Source organism: Balearica regulorum, chromosome 2 (genome assembly GCF_011004875.1).
Source record: "Balearica regulorum gibbericeps isolate bBalReg1 chromosome 2, bBalReg1.pri, whole genome shotgun sequence".
Classification (NCBI taxonomy): domain Eukaryota; kingdom Metazoa; phylum Chordata; class Aves; order Gruiformes; family Gruidae; genus Balearica; species Balearica regulorum.
In genome coordinates, this window is record NC_046185.1 from 108,958,598 (window position 1) to 108,980,190 (window position 21,593).

General features: G+C 39.1%; 1 protein-coding gene across 2 annotated transcripts in view; it reads left to right on the forward strand.

The window, feature by feature from the left end:
• CNTNAP2 (contactin associated protein 2) overlaps positions 1-21,593 on the forward strand; it is a 1,224,243-nt gene that overhangs the window by 805,328 nt on the left and 397,322 nt on the right. For both annotated transcript variants that reach the window (XM_075745282.1, XM_075745283.1), the window contains exon 11: positions 3,144-3,250. In XM_075745282.1, the coding sequence (XP_075601397.1) occupies positions 3,144-3,250 (107 nt within the window). The remainder of the gene's footprint in view (positions 1-3,143; positions 3,251-21,593) is intronic.

Genomic DNA, 21,593 nt, shown 5'->3' on the forward strand with positions numbered 1-21,593 from the left:
AGTTTGCTAATGGATATAATAGCAAATAAATCTTATAATTCTATCTAATAAAATAACTAACAGAAAATTGAGGGTGGATGGAGGACCTAAGGAAATTATCTTATAGTCTGATTTAAACTCCAGTTAGCACTAATATTAAGATATTGTTTGCTCCTTATTTCTAACTACATCATGTAAAAACCAGGGAAAAGCAGATGAGTAAAAAAGAAATTTTGCAGATACAGACTAGGCTAGTCCAACCATCATACTAGAAGTAAAATTAACATCAAGGAATTTGCTGGATATCTCTGGTTTTATGACTTAATATGCTCCATTAAATGATACAGATACATATCTGTTTTTCATATTTCCCTAGATTAAGTCGTTTACCTCAGTTATATAGTCAATAATGCAGTATCTTTACTAGTTATGGTACAATAAAAGTAAGTTATACGACACTAAAATGTGAAAATAGTTACTGGCATTACATGTGAGACTTCATATAAATAGCTGGTGAAATTCACGTAGAAAAATGCTTAGTTTGGTCATTGGAAAAATACTTCTAAAGTAATGTGTGTTCAAATGTTAACGAAGAAAATACATCAAAAGCAATTATTTTGAAAGGCTGGAAAAAATACAAAACCATATTCAGATTTAAGAACTTTTAGAGATGTTTATATCCTTGAGTAAAAGTTACTTTTATGAGCTTATTTTTGAAATGTCACCACTCTCTGCTTTTCCTAGTCTTGTATCCACCAGCAATGGATTCATATAAATTGTTAATCGTTTGGGTGTTTAGAAATGTGCTATTATGTGCTCTTGCTTTTCTTCTGTGATGTTGAGAACACAACAGAAAGTCATGACCTATTAGCTGAATAGCACTAATCAGCTCTATCTGTACATTTAGCCTGCCACACCTACAAAATGAAATGGATTCTCTTATACAATGTTGAAAACATAATTTATTGAACTGTGATAATTGCCTCAGGTAGTTTCACTGTATTTTACTGTTAAAACAAAATTTTTAAATGCTTCGTTTCTTGCTTTAAAGAGCATTTCTTTAAGCACTATTTTTAAGCAAGCCAGTATTTTCTGATCTTCTTGAAAAAGAAAGAATGGGTAGCCTTGAATACTACAGGCTGATATAGAATGTAAGACATATATATTGTGTATATTCTGAGGTACTTGTACTAGCATGCATAAAACCAAACATCTTTTATAAATGTGAGTATACAGTGTTCAAGTCTCTAATGGATATCATGACGTAGGTTATTGTTGGTAGTTGTCATGTATGCCAATGCTGTTAATTGGAACTTGAGGAGATATGAGACTGTAAGCTCATAGAGGGTTCACGCAGATACTTGCAGTTTCAATAAATTACTACATAGGAAAGGAAAGCTGTCCTTGGGTGTTATTTGTCAGTATTGTCAATATTGGGAGTATTGTCAGCTATCATAGGAATATGACAAATTTCAGATTTATCTTAGAAATGAGCATACTTAATTTGTAATGCATTGTATTGGGTCTGGCTGAGATGGAGTTAATTCTCCCCACAGCAGCCCTCATAGTGCTGTGCTGTGTATTGGTAGCTAGCAAACTGTTGATAACACACCAGTGTTTTGGCTACTACTGAGCAGTGCCAGCACACATCAAGGCTTTCCAACATTTCTTTTTTCCCCAGCAGCAGGCTGGGAGTGGGCAAGATCTTGGGAGGGGACACAACTAGGACAGCTGACCCAAACTGACCAAAGGGATATTCCATACCATATGACGTCATGCTCAGCAGTAAGAAACTGAGAATAGGGGGAGGAACAGGGCGGGGGCATTCGTTGTTTTTTTTTTTTTACAATGTCTGTCTTCCGGAGTAAGGGGCACGCTTACTGAAGCCCTACTTCCCAGGAAGTGGCCGGACATCGCCTGCTGATGGGAAGTAGAGAATAATCTTTGCTTTTTGCTTTGCTTCCGCGCGCGGCTTTTTTTGCTTTAGCTACATTAAACTGCCTTTATCTCGACCCACGAGTTTGGGATTGTTTTTTCTCCATCTTCCTTTCTCCCCTCCCTGCCTTGCTGAGGAGGCGAGTGATAGAGCGGCTCTGGTGGGCACCTGGCCCCCAGCCAGGGTCAACCCACCACATGCATGTACAGAATTATTTTAATTTGTCTAACATGGGTTCTCCTAATTTTTAATGTCATAATAAAAAAGTGTAGTTCATAAGATTTGACCAACACAACATGAAAGTAAAGCTCCTTTAGTTCCTGATCACAAATGTAGAACCTGTATTGAGTCTGACTGGCATAAATTTAATAAGGAAAAAAAAGGTTATTTGAAACAATATTTCAAAGCCAAAAGCAAAGAAATTTAATAGTTTCAAAGGTGAAAGTACATGGTAATTCATATTATTAACTATCTTTGATAGAAATGAAACTGGCCAAACTCAGATTTTTGAAATCACATTTAGATAATATTTCAAACAATAAATATATGTTCCGCTATAACTTTGGATTTTAGTGTTCCACTTTTTCTTTTGCATTCCTTCCACTCTCCAGCAACAGTGTAGCTGGAAAAGAAAAGCAAGTGGGTGGGAGGAAGGTGAACAACACTTGCCACAAAACCCCGTGAAGAAAAAAACATTTACAGCTTTTATACTGAAGCCTATTGTTTGTTTTAATAATGCAGCATTAGTAATTTCCATCCTAGCCAGCAGGCAATCTGCCTCCGCTTTATCCCATTGCTGGCAGCAGAAAGATAAATAGCATCTCACTGGCATTCTTTCTTTAACATTCAGTCGCTTGTGGGACTGGAGTCCTTGAGGCATGACACCACCTGCACAGCAGGCGGAGGTGTGACTTGTGATGTTCTTTTTGTTTTGACAGCTAAGTAACAGTCATACATAGCTTAGAACCCTAATTTATGATGGGTGAATGTATTCCACCTTTATTGTGCTTTTTTGCTGTTTGTAAAAGGGCTGCAGCAGAGCCTCCATGAATCATCTTTGGTGCGGTTGTGTGTTCAGATACAAATTCTGTTAATCTGCCTAAAATAACAAGGATTAATTACCAGGCAAGGACATGATACACTGGTTGGGCAGCTCATAATTTAGCTGTGTGTAAATCTTGATGCTCATTTAGGTTTTTCTTTCTGTCTTTGCATCTCATCCTGACAGGTGTGTGCCCAATCACTGTGAACACGGTGGCAAATGCACCCAGACGTGGGACAGCTTCAAGTGCACTTGCGATGGAACTGGATACAGTGGCGCCACTTGTCATAACTGTAAGCCATCCTGCAGTTTCAAAATTGCAATGGAGTAGGGAAGACATTGATGTCTTTTGTTTGAGGTGAAAAGTCAGTCTTCCTCTCTGGTTGTTACAGATCCTGAAACCTTTTTTCAAAGGAGGTGTTGGCTTAATCATACTCCACGTTATAAATACGTGCCTCTGTAGATATAGCACTGTGCTGCACCACGTGAGAGACCAAAGTAATGCAGCTGTCTTAGTTGGGGGTACTGAGCGAACACATTCTCAGCAGTTGTACACTAGAGTTTCAGATGGACACAGTGAATCTGCACTAAGCTGTTGGGGAGAGCTGCTGACCGCTGGTAGAGACATGCTTGTTCAGGTTGCTAATCCCAAAGCGATTATTGGCCATTCTAAAATCAAGTTATATGTGCCTTGTTTTTAGGAGTTTCTCAAATAAGAATATTTCCTATGAGCTCCACATGCCCTACACTATTAAAGCACAGAAATGAGAAAAAGACACAGTTTTTTTATAGGTTCTGACCAATGTATGTAGAGTCAGCAGTATGTGTCTTTTGTTCCTTTTATCATGTACTATAAGTGGGATTTTAATCTGTGAAGTGTATTCTAAATATCTAGAAGATGCAGAAAACATATCCAGTCCTTACTTTTCTCCATTTTTTCTTTAGCAAACAACCTCCTAATATTGAGGAGAGGGTAAAAATTCTTCTGAACAGGTGAAAAGTTAAAATAGAAGCCAGGATTTATATAGATAAAAATTAATGTTACTTTACTATTTACTTTAACTACAGCTGTGTAAAATTTTACAAAGATAATTGCAGAATTCTTTCATTTTTAACCAAAAAACACCAAACCAATGAGAAAATTTTGACAATTCACAGTTGTCTGAATTTCAACAAAAACCTATTCTGTTTTTAAACATTATATTAATGTAAGAGGGAACGTATTTTATACAATAACTATTAATAGATATATTATGCATTAAATGGCAAAGTCCTCCATGGTCTGGCTACGGACCTGGTAAAATTGAAAGAGTTAAATGGCAAATGAATATTTATTAATGAGAGATATTTAAAGTACCAATGAGTGGAGGAGAAATTTCATGGGCAGCCCTTTTGCTACCAAGAGTGAATGTGCATACTGATGGTGTGCTTGCATCTAATCTTGAGAAAGAAAACTCAGAATTTATAGTGATGTATTTCAGTGAAACAAAAAAAAAAATCATATATTTTTCTGAAAGTATAGTATTTTCAGAGCTTTAGCTGATCTGTTACAGCCACTTGAAAAATATTATTCCTACACATGTGACAGGCTGTTAAGATGTTTAACTGCAGAAATGGAGGGATGGAAGCTCAGTTAAGTAAGTATACTTTACCTAGTGAGCGTCTGAAAGTAAGTATAATCTGGTAGAGGAAAACGTATCATGCTGGATCCAACAGCCCGCCAGAGGTGAGACTGCTGCAGCTGCATTCCCCCAGGTCCAACCAGTAGCGAGGCTGTAAATGTATTCCTGGTAGACATGTGCCCACAGAGCCCATGTAGACCACATATACATATGTACATGGCTGGCCATACAGATCATCAACGGAGCACGCAGATAACAACGCGACCAGCCTCAACCTGCTCCCCTCTCCGGCTGAGGAGGATGGATGTCCACTAGTGAGAATAGTGAACATCCATATCCTCACATGGTGGATCCCTCCCCCAGCTCAGCTCAGGCACTCTGTCAGCCCAGAGGCTGGCCCTGGGTCCCTGACTCCACAGTTGCTGACACCTGGACACTGGATGGCCTGGCAGGGTATTATTTGGGCTCCCCCTCCTGCCATTGTCTGTGCTCCTTTGTGGGTGTGCACATAAGCTTTTACAACATAACATAACATCATTTAGCTTTCTTCTTGAGTCCCAAAGAGAAGTAGCAAGGACAAATGGATGGCATCACTTTTCTGAAATCACATTTATTGCAAAGGAAAGAAACAATAATCCAAGGGTCTGTGAACATTTCTCTTAATGGAATTTTCGCCTGCCTTTTATGGATAAAACAGTGTAATAAGGCAAGTAAAAGGACTGGTATCAAAAGGGGGATTTGGAGTATCTTGTCCCATCTTTAGCTATGGAATGGATAAAGCGTGTGGGATTACAGCTGTCCAGATCGTTTGGAGACACATTGTTCAAGAACCTCTACTTTTTTGATTCAGGCAAAGTTTCTAACTTAGATGGCTAAGCTTTTGTTTTGTTATATGTTTGTGTTTAAAGAACATAAATTTAGTTTTTACCATGTGTGTTGCTATACTTTTAGAAGTCTTCTTTCTGCAAAAGGGTGAGCAGAAAGTTACTCACTTGATAGATATCCTGTCAGAATATGTGAAGTCTTATGCCTTTCTAGAGTATAGAATTTAATGGCACAAAAATGAGTGAAAACCAAAAATTACAGCATCAGGCTATAGAGTGAGACAACCTTAACTCTGCCTTTATTGAGCAGGCAACAGCTATCAGTATTTACAAGAGCATGTTCCAGCCGTGTTCACAGTTTTAGGTATACCTGCAAATAATGAGGGGGTTTGTTGAAGCTTGCCAAAGGCTGTAGTTAGAGTGTCCTGAGTTCTGGGGCCTCAGCTCTGCTACAATGGTACTGACCCTATGTGTCCTTTCCTGCTTGTGCAGTGTGCATGTGTACTCGGACATGCTTGGTGTGCTGCCTTTTGCTTTTCAGTTCTGAAGTTTGTGGCAACAGAAGTACAAAAGAGATGCTGGGGGAGAAGGGAAGTTGGAATTGTAACTGGTCTGTGGTGTATAAACAGCTGAAAGCAATTTTAAACAGCATTGCGGATTCTGTGAAAAGGCTGTAAAATTTAGCAGAAGTCGTGATTCTGTGGAACAGGAAAGTGTTTAAGTGCAGATAGCACTTGTTCAGTACTATTTTACTTAAATACAAAATTATTTTACAGAACAAATTATATACTCTACAGTAAAAGATCTATTTCTTTTCTCAATGTATGTTTGTGCAGTGGGTATATCAGGGCATTTCTCAAAGAAGTTGGAGTCAAGACTATGTTAGTGGGGATTGTTACTCCATAGCTGATGATTTTAATGAATTTTATTTTTGCTTAACTTAAAGTAACAAGATGATTTTGTGTTACTGAAGGTTTTTTTCCACTGAATTGATTTTGCTTTGGTCAGGGAATTCAACACTTTCTTGAGCTTTCGACCTGAAACAAGGCAAGGCTTTCCAGCCCTGACTGAATTTCAGATCACAGTTTTAGGTTCTTTTGAAGTTGAAATTCTAAAACAAACTCAAGGGATGAACTCCTTGAAGTGAAACAGAGAAAAATGTTTGTGTGAAATCCTTGTGAATCAAAATGGCTTTGTTTCACACAGGTCTGGTCATAATATTTTTACAGTATGATAGTGAAAACAACAATTAGTCTAGAAAGATGGAGAAATATGTATTCTAGGGCTGAGACATAGTAAAAACTATAAACCAAAAATAAACAGCTACAGAAGGAAAAATTTCAAACAGATAAATCATAGAATCATAGAATGGTTTGGGTTGGAAGGGACCTCAAAGATCATCTAGTTCCACCCCCCCCGCTGCGGGCAGGGACACCCTCCACTAGACCATGTTGCCCAAAGCTTCATCCAACCTGGTCTTAAACACTTCCAGGGATGGGGCCTCCACAACCTCTCTGGGCAGCCTGTTCCAGTACCTCACCACTCTAACAGTGAAGAATTTCTTTCTCAGATCTAATCTAAATCGACCCTCCTTCAGCTTGAACCCATTACCCCTTGTCCTGTCACTACATTCCCTGATAAACAGTCCTTCTCCATCTTTCCTGTAGGCCCCTTTCAGATACTGGTAAGCTGCAATTAGATCTCCCTGGAGCTGCCTTTTCTCCAGGCTGAACAAGCCCAACTCTCTCAGCCTGTCCTCATAGGAGAGGTGCTCCAGCCCCCAGAGCTGGACGCAGTACTCCAGATGGGGTCTCACAAGAGCAGAGTAGAGGGGCAGGATCACCTCCCTCGACCTGCTGGTCACACCTCTTTTGATGCAGCCCAGGACACAGTTGGCTTTCTGGGCTGCAGGTGCACACTGCCAGCTCATGTTGAGCTTCTCATCAGTCAATACCCCCAAGTCCTTCTCCTCAGGGCTGCTTTCAATCCATTCCTAGCCCAGCCTCGCCTTCAGTTGTTATCTGAAATAACAACTTTAATTCTTATTATCTTATTATCTGTCTAATGTATAAATTGGCTACGCACATTTGCTGTTTTAAGATCATGAAATAATTTCCTTTTCAGAATAGGACATGGTTACAGGAAGGCTCTTCATCTTTCAGACACACCAAAATCTCCAAGCTCTGTGTCCATTATCTTGTTCTTTGTCAGAGGCTTAAGCTGCCGTTAACAGAGAAAGATGTCTCTGCTCCACAGTAATTTGTTTCATCCAGCTACAACTGGGTCCCTGGAGCTCAGTGGTGAATTAACCAAAAATACTGGGAAGTTGTATCTCTCATTGCATGGTAAATACCCTAGAAATCTGCCAGATTTCTTTTGGTGAACAGATACTCGGTGCCCAAGGCAGTACTGTGGCCTGGCAAATACCAGACTAGAGCATCAATTTTAATAATTAGACTAAAAGATAAATGAATGTATTTACTTAAAAATAATGATTTATCATGATGACACAGCTACAAAATTATTTTAAATTTAATTATTAGGATTATAATTAACAATAAGTATCATCCTTACTAGCTTTATTGTATCAGCTATATTTTATTTCCTGACTAAATAACCTTTACAGCCTACCAAAGGCTGACCTGCTGTGCAGAGTTCTTAGAGCAATACTTTTGCAGAGTCTATTGGTAAATGGTGCCTGGAGCCTTTGAGAACAGGGACTCATTTTCTGTATTACTTCTCATCTCCATCATAATCTTCAGGTAACACTGCTCTGCTGCACTTTGCATGAGTTATATATCAAATTTTAGGATCTAAGGTGCTTCCTGGTGTTTACAGCTTCTTTAAAACAGAGTAGTATAACTTTACAAATTGTGTATCAGAATAAATAATGATCATTCAAGCTTCTTTGTCTCAGATTTTTAATATATACCTCAATGCATGCTTTCTTTAGAGTCTGCATGTAAGAGAAACACAGTAAAGGATTTACAGACAGAGTTTACCATGACTATGATGTGTCTATTTACCACCTCCCGCACAAATTCGTTAGATTTAGGAAAAAGCCAGGAGAACCTAGTTTGATCATATTTGTCTTCTAATGATTTCCAGTACCAAAGAAATCCAATTTGCACTTAAAAGATTAATCTTAATTATATCCATTTTCACTCATATGAGAGACAAATTCTGTTCTTCTTTAATTTCACCATCAAGCACTGTCCTTACTTTTACAGGTGTACAGCCCCCATTCCTTCAAGAATATTGGACAGGAAAGGGTGTGCTTATAAATCTTCAGTTATTCCATAGGAGGCACTAACATCCAGCTCACAGTCTGTTGCCTGTTAGTTCTGTAAAAGCAATGGCATGAATACAACCTTACATACTCTTGTCACTAGAAGAGGTATTAATTGCATCACAATGCATGTCTATTGAGAAAGAACATACACAATTTTTACATTTTTAGATTGTCAGTGTGCTGTAAGTTTTTTTCAAAATGAGTACTTGAAACAGTGTAGTGATTCTTAGTTTTGATGTAACAGACCTTGACCTCTGAATTCTCTGGCTTTGTCTCCTCACAGCTTGTGAATAAATATTACCCTATATTTTGGAACGTGATTCAAAGGTAATGAGGAATAAAGCACTAATCTTCTCTTGAAATGATGAATACATTAAGTGTCACTAGAAGTCTGATGGACATTGATTTTTTTTCCCAGGAATATTGACCTTCTCCCTAAAATGAAACATTGCTTTAATAATGAGTTAAATAGTATCTAGAAACAAAATTTGAGTAGGAAACATTTGTGTTACATACATTGTAGAAGCAGTGATAATTTGGATTCCTGATTATTGCCAAAATCAATAATGAGAAACCCAAATTTTATCTGCATAGGCTGTGATCTTCTGGAAGACCTCCATCAATTAGTTTCTATTAACTCATTTTCCTGTATTTCCATAAATGAAGAAAAATCTGAAACACTGGACTTTCTACATTTAGAGTCTAGATAAGAAAAGATGGCATGGCAATGATATTTTCCTGTCAGCAATTTGGGAAATAGTTCCATAGTGAGGAAGCAAATACATAATTTGGAAAAAATATGCTCCGAACTTTAGGAAAAAAGAAAATGTACACATGTCTAGTCATCCCAAACAAGCAACATATGGTTTTCCATTTAATGGGTAACAGGGGGATTTCTGAGAACAAAATGGTTATTCTTTGTGATCTCAAACAGATTTGTTAGAAAAGGCAAAGGCCTTGCAGTTTCACAAGCATATTAGTGCATTAGTTGATCACAAAAAGAAGTTCTCTTAACAAGTCATGGACTGTGTGTATAGCAGCTCTTTCCTTTCTTACAGTTAAGTAGAGGGAAATCCAGAAAAAGATGTGGACAATGAATGTATCTTTAGGAGAAGACAGAAAGCCTACATATCTTCAACAATGGTTCAATCGATATTCAAAATTCTAATTCAAAATCTCAATTCAAAAGACCTGGCTATGAACTTCACTGTTTCATACATTTGCTGGCATCAAAGCTACAGATGTGTTTATGAGGCTTTCAGCCATCCAGCTCCACATGGTCACGACCAGCAGATCCAGCCCTCCACCAGCTGGCTGAGCAGTGGACAGGCTGTGTGGGTAGGCTTTGAGCATGAAGCTGGTGCTGTCCGCCTAGCCACTTTCCAAATGGCTATCTGCCTCCTCGGCATGAAAGTAACCACAGCTGGCATTAACGGAGCTTCCATTTTGGAGGTTTCCTTGGAGAGAGTTCCAAATCAGCACACATGATGTCAAAGCTACAGAAGATGAAACACTGTGAGTCAGCACGATGTTGTTGGTGGCAGTGCTGTCTGTGGGGGTATGCTTTACTCTCCAGGAGTGTGACTAAAGGTTGCTGAGTTTTAAAATGACTTCTGCAGGCATTTAGTGAAGGGGAAGGTTGTTTCTGATATTGCTGGTGTGGGTAAGGAGTTGGCTGGCCAGGTGGCTATGCGACACAAAAGAGCAACCCCCTCTCTTTACGAGTCCCTACGCACCTGCAAGAGGGCTGCAAAGGAAGACTGTAAAGCTTGCTTTTTATACACCTGCCTGAGAATGTCAGTGTGATGAAATTACTGATGATGTCATTCAGATAGAAAGGAACATCATTGTTTGGGGTTTTTAATTAATAAATGAAGCTAGGAACAACAATCTCCCAGCACACGCTTGGTCCTTACTTTGCAAAACTGGTGCAAGGAGTGCAGAAAGCTGCCAGACTCTGTCTATTCAGCGAACGAAGCTCCACATTGTGGGGCAAGCTCCGTGTGACCAGACAGGCCCTTGCCCATGGCCTTGCCCATGGCTCTGAAGGCTCAGCAGGCAGAGGGAGGCTAGAGACAAATTCCTGGGCCAGGAGGGCCCCCTGCCCAGAGGGCGCGTAGCAAAAAGACAGCCTTGAAGTCGCGAGGATTTCCAAGCTCGTGGCATTTGTGAGCTGCAGCCCATGTTTTGAGCTCCACTGGAAAAGGAACCGGTAGCCCGCGCATTTGAAGGCCATGCTTTCCTCTTTGCAAAGGGCCCAACAAGGCAAATGCAGGTGGGAGCAGCACATCCTGAAAGAACTCGCTAGAGCTGCACTAATCGCGTTCCCCTACTTGGGCGGGGGGGGCGGGGGGGGGGGCGGATCACAGTGTGGGAATGCAATCCTGTAAATTGGGCCCCAGCCTTTCAAAAGGATGTACTTGTGTACTTGAAAGCGTCTGGAGGTGGCCACCAAAGCAAGGTGGCGAAGGGGCTGGCAGGCATGTCCTCTGAGGAGCGGCTGAGTACTCTGGGCTTGTCTAGTTTGGAGAGAAGGGGGCTGCGGGGCGACCTCACTGCTCTCTCCAGCTTCCTGCGGAGGGGAAGCGCAGAGGGAGGTGCTGCTCTCTTCTCCCTGGGACCCAGGGCCAGGGCACGGGGGAATGGCTCCGAGCTGCGACCGTCAGGGGAGGGTCAGACGTGACACGCGGAAGCATTTCTTTCCCAAGGGGGTTGCCAAACCCTGGAACAGGCTTCCGAGCGGGGTGCTCTGTGCCCCACGCCAGTCAGTGTTGCAGAGGCATTTGCACAGCGCCTTTAGTGCCGTGCTTGAACTTTGGTCAGCCCTGAAGTGCTCAGGCACTTGGACGAGATGGTCGTTATAGGTCCCTTTGAATTCAACTAGTCTGGTCTAAAATAAGGTAACAAACAGAGAGTAATTCCCACCCATCCTACCCCCAACTTTCAGTTCAGTAGAATTGACCTTGCTCTACCTAGCAAAACCTCTGTTTAAGAAACTTTAACATATTAAATTATTTTTCCTCAATATATCACACTGTTTGATGATTAACTGTCAGGTGAATGTGGAGAAGGCATAATAATTTGATGGTCAATAATACCAGCTGTAGACTAGAGTTGTGCTCAGAAGGAGACTAATGTTTATGTCATTAAGGATTTGATGTTGATAGAAACTGTCTTTCAAGTACAATATGCAACCTTCAGCATCAAAAATGGAATAGAGTTTTCAGGACCTGTACATAAATCCTAACTCTATGTTGATATAGCTCTGTCTTAAGAATGAAGAATCAAACAAAAATGTATCCAAGAGGATAAAATTGGACAGAATTATTTTTCCTTGTACATTTTTAAGTTAAGTTCCTACCCTGTTCCTTAAGAACTCTCCTTAAAATTGGAAGACTAACTTTAATTAAAAAAAAAAAAAAAGGAAAAAGGTTAAAAAAGGAACAAAGAGTAAGGTACAATTTACCAAAGAAAAGTACTGAAATGAAATTTGAACAGTCTTTCAAGAAGAGTTTAAGTTTCTCAGGAAAAGTAGGAGGGACATCCTAGCTGGCTGGGCAATAAAAAGCTGATCTGTTTGCATCCAAAAGGCCTAGAGAATGTTTTCCAGCTTGTTGAAGAAGGACTGAGTAAAAGCAAGCTGTCTGTGCCGGTTGACCTTTCCTTATGAACATTTTTATTTAGACTCTTAAAGAAACCTCCAGTGAATGGTTTAGTTTTACATCCTTTGCTGCCAAGGAATCTACTAAAATTTGGGTGTGTAGTACTACGCATGTCTTCTTTATTAGACCCTTCATTTAGTCTTTTCCTGTCAGATGAAGGAACCAAACACAGTTTATAAATTTTTTTCAGATACAGTGAAGACAAAAATCGTAGCGTGCCATTTGATGTTTTGACCCTCACTTTACATCTGTAATTCCCAGTAGCAAAGAATGTATGTTACGTCAAGCACAAATGTTTCTAAGATGTATATAAGCTTACATAGAATGTCCTTGCAAATAAGTATTTTCTCAGCTAAGTTTTGAGAAATCCCCCATTTAAGAATTTGTCCCCATAAATAGTAACAGAGAAAGAAATCATAGCCAAATCTCTATCTCATGGCTAAAAAGACATCCAAATTCTTCTTGTTCCATTTAAAATTACTCTGTACATCAGTTGAACTGCTGAGTTAGTCTTGGATTTGGCTCTTTCCCCAGCACTTCTCCTACCAGTCTCCTTCCATTTGGATTTTTAATAAACCTATAGGTGAGTCACTGGTAAATGTGATGTCTGGGATTTAAAGTAGTGCTTGAAGGCTTGACTGGATGTGTCACACAGGCAATAAGTTTTTGTACAGCAGAGGCTGAGGACCCTGAGAGCACTATTAGGCCTTCATTGCCTGATAACACAAATAGGTCACAAATAGGTCCACTCCCCACTCCATCTGCCCACAGGTTTGGGGGGCACTGGGGCATACTGTCCTCCCTTCAGGTCCCCCGTGGGCAGGCTCGTGCCCAGCCCAGTCTCCTGCTGTGCTGGCTGGGCTCCCCGAATGGTCCCTGCATCTGGCTTCTTACCTCGCTTTGCCTGATGGTCCCCTGGACTGTCAACTCTGCCCTGACCCAGCCTGAGGACAGCAGGGTGGTGGGATGGCACCCTGTCAGTGAGGGCACAGCCTGTGCAGGGGTCGTCCACAGCTCTCAATTCGTCCCCCTTGCAAAACAGCTCCCACTGCTTCCTAAAAAGACGTAATACATGTACAGATACCCAAAAATTTGTCTTTTATTTCTTTCTTTCTTTTTTTTTTTTTTTTTTTAAATTTTAACTTTGCATTTTGCTTAGACGCTAGAGAAGTGGAGGGAGCAATGTATTACAGATACCACTTAAAAATGCACAGAGATGCTAGCTTTAAAGCATTGCTTCCTCTGCACAGGGTGTTCTGGATGCTGCTGCAGTCAGTTATGCTGTGCCAGACAAGTATTATGCTCTTACAAGGGCTTGAAGGTCAAATGGTGTTACTCCCACTTGTCAGCCCAGGAAATACCACACTGGATTTGTGTGCGTACCTGCCACTTTCCATGCTTAATAAGTAACAAATACTGTCCTGGGATTCTCCAGCTACTTACTAATTTCCTTTGCAGAAAGCACACTTCACTCTTAAGCCTCTCTCATCCTTGGGTCTCCTGCATGCACAACTTTTTCAGAGCAAATTAGATCTGATGGTCTAGCTACTATATGAGACCACAGAGTGGATCTCCAGGTATGGTCGCAGAACATAAGATCTTGTCGCTAAGTCCTAGGAGGATCATATTGCCACTGGCAACATGAGCGACACCTCAGCTGTGTCTCAGATGAGCCTCTATGTCAGTGCAATTTCTGACTTCTCCACTGCCATTGTCATCTCGACAGTTTATTTAAAACCAACCATTCTAACAGAGGTCTTTGTGTCTGAGAGTAGGCATGCCTCCATTTAGAGTATGGACTGGAACCCCTAACACATCTTGCATGGCTTACAAAACAGTCCATGGCGAGGAATTGCTTTTGTCCTCTACCAGCCGAGACTCTATTTGAACCAGTAACTTGGATAAGAAATGAAAAACTCTGCAAGCCACTGCAAAATCTAGCATTTAGCGCTACTCCCATCATTCGTTGAGAGCTCTCGTTAACTGCTGTGGCAGTTTTGTTACAGCCAGGGTAATAACATTTAGTTCTGTCAGCACTGAGCCTTGTTAGCTTTATAAGGAAGAGCAGATCTTTATTAAAAACACCAATTAAAATCTACTTTGAATCAGTAAATTAAAACCTGTTGCTTCCCTCTTCTTTCTTTAGTTCTCTGTTCTTGTTACCTGGATCTTGGTAAGATAACAAGGGAACCTTATAAATTTGCATTTCACATGCAAACTCTATAAGAAAGATTCCTAACTAGATACATCTGTGTCTCTGACTTGTGCATCTTTGTTCATAACCATTACTGTTCTTACTATTGATCGCTTTCATCCTTTGCATGCTCACAGAGTTCCTTAGAAGTTTTTAAAAATCACTCAGTGTAATTTTCTTTTTCCTGGTGAAATGGTATTACCTTTTAAAAGAAATTTCTGATGGTAAATTCAAGTTTTGATTTCTTGTGTAAAATATGTAGTAAAATATTTACAAAATATTTATCATTTCTGTCATACCAGGCTATCAGACAAATTGTGGGGACTTTTAATGTGATTAAATAATGGTGATGATTTAATATAACTAAAGGGGAAAATGCACAGTATGACAGGGTTATGTACCCAGTACTGATAATGAAAGGACACTTAATTTTCAAAATTTAGTTCTTAATTGTTGAAAGACGGGGGGGGGGGGAAGACACAAGATACAATTTTTTTTTTAATAGATAGTAAATTCGCTATGTTTACAGCTTTGATAATTTGAGCTAAGTTGATGGGACATCATATTTGAGTGGGTTTAGTACTGTGTTCCTAGCCTATTCAACCCTTAAGTCCAAAAAAAAAATCTTTTCTTAGCATTTAAATGTTGCATTGTCCTTGTGGGTGTCAGGGCTTACCAAATCCTTTCTGCATAATCTCTCTGAGCTTAAGCATATAAGCATATTTTTTATATGATTTTCTCCATTGTGAAGCTGTGGAAGAACCATAAATACTTTTGTGCTCAGAAACTGTATTACCTAAGACATTCTTGTGAAAAAATATTCTGTTCAAAAGACAGAAAGAATGATGCTTTTTAATGCACTTCAAGTAGAAGATACAGCCTAGTCAGAAATGTCCTATATTTTTAGAAGGCTTGGCACAAAACTGTCTCCCCTTCAGTTGTCCTGTAAGGATTTGTGTGCAGGGCTGCGACAAACTATCACCTTGACATTTCTGAATGTTTGTCAGTGAAACGTGATGTTTTAGTCAGCAGCATCTTGCATGAACTGATCTTGGATTCCAGAATTGGGCCTTCTGCAGAAAGCAGCATCATGATAGATGCCACAGAAGGGGACGCATGAGCATGCAAACATCTGATTTTAGTGAGACTGAGCACAGGTTTAGCAGCCCGTATGACTGAATGATTTACAGAAGACTGACAGATCTTGCACTGAATTCGCAGTAACAAATTGAGACTTTCCATAGGTAAACCAGGCAACATGAACATATTGAGCCAGTAGAAAGCTGGCATTTTAAGGCATGCAGGGGGGCTCTGCAATACCCATTAGCCTTGTTCATGGAAGACAGATTGTTTGAATTATATGAAATGAGTAACGAGGAATAATCCAGAGACTCACAGTAAATACCAGAAACCCAAGCTGCTGAGTTTTAAAAACACAAAAGAGGAGCTTTCAGTAGGGCAAAATTTTAGTTGCTCCCATTCCCCCCACCCTGGTGTTTGAGGTGATTTGCCTCATTTGGGCTGATGGAAGACAGCTGCTGTGGGATACGCTAATGGGGATGTGGAGCTCTGTAGGGAGGTGAACTGTAAAGTTACTTTGAGGAAAGTGAGTTTGGAGAAATATTAAGAGTGGTTTTGACAGAGCTGCTGGGTTTGAGGAGGCTGGAGCTGGGGAAAATATTTATGAACCTAACACTGGGGGCAGAGGGGAGTAATGAGAGAAGGGCAATAAGTTCTTTTAGCACTGCTATTACAGGATAAGTTTTGTACTAGCTGTTGTAAGAAAAGGAGTACGGTTCCTCACCCTTCTGTCTCATCCTCTTGTGAGTTGATATTTGGGTGTCCCTGATGAAAGCTGTGGGCTTTTGAATTGCTCTTAGAGCAATTGTGTCCTGCTTGAACACTCTGTATTTGTGACCTGCATTAAGGAAAGTAGATTCCAGAAGGTAATTTACTCGAGTGAAATGAGTTCAAGCTCAGCGGTGTAGATGTGTGTCTGGGCAAGGCTGATCTTGGAGTAAGAGAGGGAAAAAAGTGAGGTGGAATTTCTGAAAACTTTAGAAAGAGGCTTTTGTGTCTTCCTCTCTCAGCATCTTCTGAGAAAGCACTTTCAACAACTGATTGCTCTCAGCCAGTGATGTTGGTATCCATTTATACCTCTCCTTTCCCACAGTCTCTATGTGAACTAATCAAATGTTCAAATTTGATACATGCTCTGCAAAACCTCATTTCTGGGCTGTTTGTCTCTTTGCTGTTGAGAATAGAGATTCTCAAAGCTTGTTTATAAAGAAACTACTTTTGTTTACAGAAGTTTATTAGAAGGATCATATAATCAGTATGCTAGCTTCCTAAAGAGGCTAATCTCTTTTCAATAATGCTTTTCAAAGGAAATGTTATGATAATTTGTAATAGTCTTTGTGGATTCATCTTCTATTATTTGTTGCATGTTTTCAAAGGATTTAACATAATGCGTTTCTTTTCTAAGGTTGCAGACTATTATTAAATTACCTCTTTTTTATTAAAATGTTGTTTTAACATGAGGGTGAAGTTGTTTGATTTAGTCTGAGATCTTCATGTAGTTTTTCATGTGAAACATATAAGCTCCAAATTGCAGCATTTTTGAGCTGTTCCTGAAGAACTGGGAAAAGAAAAACTTTGTACTCTGATAATATTTTTTTGAGTTTAAGGATATTACAATCTTTTGGTTTTGTACTCCAATATTTATTTTTTTAAAAAAATCAGCTTGTTCTTAGTTTCAGTGCCATAAGCTCTAGTTACTTCTGCTGCTACTAATTTATTATCTGCTGAGCCGAGAACTACTCTGCACCAGGTGTTTATGAAATGCAGAATGTGTAATAAATTGGAAGCAACTTGCATTTTTATTCTAAGTAAATGGATGGAAGCTGTGTGCAGGACAGAAAGGGCTGCAGTTCCAAAATGAGCAATAGCATCAGTGCTATTTGGTGAAGGTTAAGTGGAGAAAATGAGTATTAGGATGCAAAGCAGAATATGAATAGTCAACCAGCAGTAATTATGTTGAAATTAAAAAATCAGCTGGAAACTTTATCGGATGAGTGTGTAAGGGCTGAAATTGGGCTTCAGGTTTTAGCTGTTGGGCTGTTTATATGTAGCTGGAAATTAGAATTAAGATTTGTGAGGGTTTTAACCTAAATTTCTACTAGGTGGGGGAAATATATTTGGGGTCCAATACAGTAACAGTATGAAGTCAGGAACTAATTCAGAGCATATTCGGTCCCTTAATTCGATGTTTAACCAAGCAACATGCCTGAATTGCAGCCTGAATTTGGGAAAGCTTAGGTATTGGATGAGGGTTTTTTGCAGGCAACTGTAACCTATGCTCTATTGTTATTCAGAATGCACAACCAAATATTGTTTCCAGGGGATAGTTAAAAGAGAATATGTAATTAAGAATACACAACTTTGATTTTACAGCATACATGAGTTGTTTTAAAGTCAGAATTAATCGTAGCTTGAAAAGGACTCTGCATGTAAAGAATTCAAAATTAATTAGCTTTTTCTTAAGCTTTTCCATTAAGACAATCTAGCATATTGCTTACTTCACTGTTAAAACACTTTAATTGCAAAAGAAGAAGAAGAAAAAAAAGCATTAAGGTGCTGATATTAAAATCCTATTGATAGCCATTAGAAAGAAAAAACGGGTTTTGAAGTCCCTCTAATTCTAGCTTTCATGGACATGTGAGAGAATGAAGTTAATGTAAAGATCAACTGTAAAGATGCATGGTAGTCATAGTAATGAGAACTTCTTCAGATAGACGTGCAGGTGTCTTTATCTCTCCACCTGTATTTTTTTTTAATTTTTTTTTTTAAAATTTGAAATAAGGGAACTGTTTTTTAATTATGCTTGTCATTAAAAGAGCAGTATGTACCAACAGATAACCAGATATTATCTAGGGTTTGTAGCATTCCTATGTACGTTACCTAGTGTAGAAAGATTTGATAAATTCTACATTAGTAATGAATTTTCCCATATATGGAAGGCAGTATGATCAACCTGATAGGACTGTGGATTGAGAATTAGCATACTTGGATTCAGTCCTTTGTGTTAGCATTTCCCAGTGATGTAATTTCAGGGCAAGTTATTTCTCTTTCTCACTTGTGTGGGTTTTTCTTGGTTTGTTTTTTTCTTCTTTTTTTTTTTTTTCCCCCTCATTTATACAATGGGAATAATGATGCTCTTTGTAAGTGCTTTGAGACTTATGAAAAACATTACAAGCAGAAGAGCTATTTGGAAAAAAATGAGAAGAAAGCTTGCACACACACAAAAAAATCTCTTTTCACGCCAAAAGTTTAATGAGAACAGTTAATCAATGTAAAATCAGACCCTCATTTATCATCTACCACGCTGGAAACATGCTAAATGTTGGTGAGCTAATGTTTTAATTCAAAAACTTATTTTGAAAAAGCAAACTATTCAAGAAAATTATGAAACTGATCCTTGGTTTCCTGTAACCCCACAATTTTTTCTGGAAGGGAGGATGATCTTTCAAAAACTGCTAACCACCTCCAATTACTGCCTCATTACAGTGTTGGGTTCTGTAATCTAGTTGTATGAATGTGTAAGACGCTCCTACTGCAGGTAGAAGTACCACAGGAAAAGCAGACTCCCAAAGACCTTTGTGCTTTTCCCTGTGCATACAACTGGAGAAGAGGGGCATGATAAGGAATTTTCCTGCCCTAGATAATCTGCTGGAGAAAGCAGAGGCTTTGTAATCAACTCTGTCTCGTATACCAGCTATGAGACTGGTGGCCCAAAGTGTCTGAGAATGGAATTCTATGCTTGCTTTAGCAGGAGCTACTCATCTTTTCTGGAATACAGCCTTGAAAATGCAAAATAATATAGAACAATTCAGACTTAACCCTGAAGTGGAGGAGAAGCAGTGGAACCCTTCCCTTCTGCAATGGGCTGCTTAGGGTAGAAGCCTGCTGAGTCTTCTTAAACAGACTTCCCCTGCAAGGTAAAGCTACCTCATTAGAGCTGACCCTTTAGGCTAGCTTAAGGGCAAAAGTGTAGTTTGTTGGGGATATGTTTATGCTTTGTGCCTGAAAGTAATGGACGAGACTATTGCATTGAACCTCTGCTGATGAGATTAAAAGCTGATCATCTCTCAGGCCTGGCTGGCAACTCTTTCAGAGTGTAGTAATATTCTCTTGTCACAAGCTGAAGCCATGGGAAGTGCTGCATTTGTGGAAGAAAATGGAGAACAAGGATAAAGAAAGCTAAAATACAGAAATACACGCAAAGGGTAACAAAACATGGCAGTTCAGTTTTACTGCTTTGTTTGCTGTTTCATGTGGTTTGCATGGGGTCAATAGGCATTTTTGATTAAGTGGAGTGGGAGTCTTAAGATACTTCTTGTGCTTTGTATGATGTAATTTGTCTTAATAACTAATATGACAATGCTTGTCTTTACAATAGTAGTTGTATGGCTCCAGCAGTAAATGAGCATAGAGAATGATTATTGCCAGTCTTCTTATGACACTTCTCTGTGGAAAATATATATTCCAGATGGTATTTTTTAATCTAGCTTGGTTCTTGTTTATGGATACTACCTTTCTCAAACATCATTATATTATTTTTTCTAGTATACTCAAGCTTCTTTACAGTGGAAATTTTGGCAGCTCTCCATGCCTTCCTTAGGAATCAATTGTCCACATTCACCCTTTTCACTCAGGGGCAAGAGCTGTGATGGTTTTTTGTAGTTTTAGTAATGTGGGGGTTTTATTTATTTATTTATTACTCTCCTTCCCAATATGCTGTAATTTAAATGGAAGACAAAGCAGGGCAAACTGTAGGACTAAAATCCGTTAGCAGAAATAGGTGTTTGATATCGGTCATACATCATAACTGTTGCTTTAAAATTTCACCCTGGGTTAGATGGCTAATAGTTATCTTGGCTAGACAAGTCTTTTAGCAGAAGTAATGACAGATTACTGGAACTCCTTAAATATTTTACTGAAGCTTGGGGAATTCTCTAGGTATGTTTACTTTTAGCTAAGTTTACAAAAACATGTAAGATGCTACTGTTTCATAAATACAGTTTGTGCTGATATTAGAAGTACTTAAATGTGTTGATGTAGTTTGTAGTTCTTCATTGTCTCCATAGAAGTCTTAGCTGTACTACTTACATGTACTTAGGTACTTAGCTGTACATCTAGCACTATTGATTTTATTTTACTGGAACCATACAGTCTTTCTGTGAATCTCATCTTGCAAATTGTTAAGCCCATGTATCCCTATGTACCTTTTACATTAACTCATTTATCACATCAATATTCCCTAATCACTTGTTTAGAAAACTTTAGATTAAATTTTCTTGTGACTATGGTTGCTCTATTTTACATTATATGTTTTCAATATGCTTTTAGGTTCAGAAGGAACTAGTAGATGCTCTAAAATGTAGAGGAAAACATAAGGTGCCATTTGTCACTATTTTTTTATTTTATTTTATATCTGCCACTGCTACTTCAGAGCACTACAAATATCACTGCATTTGTCAGATTGATGCTCAGGCTAACTGGGCTATGAAGACTTGTTAAGCCTTTCTGAAATTCTTAGCTATGCCTCTCCTTTTCAAACTCACTTCTGTTTTCCCTATTTTCATATTTTCCCTATTTTCTCAATTTGTTTGTGGTTGCCTATCAACCTCAACAGTTTGTTTCCTCCTTTTATCATTCTTTATTTAATCATCTACTCTGATTTTTTTTTTTCCTCTTCACTCGGTCTTTGTATTTGTTTTCTTCCAGCAGTTTGGATGACCATCATCAAACACATTCTGCAGATTAGAAAGCTCAGCAGACAGAAGCTGGGAGCTTTAGCCAGGTCTTGATTACTTGAACTACTTGTCAAGCAGTATGTTACTGATCACAAAGAAGGGAGACGTGTTTAATATCACTGTAGCTGAGTACAACCCACAGATTCAGGGCTCTGTATGAAGTTAATTGCAACAGTAAATAAAAGGGGAAATGGCTAGAGGAGCAAAGCTCTGTATTCTGACCTAGT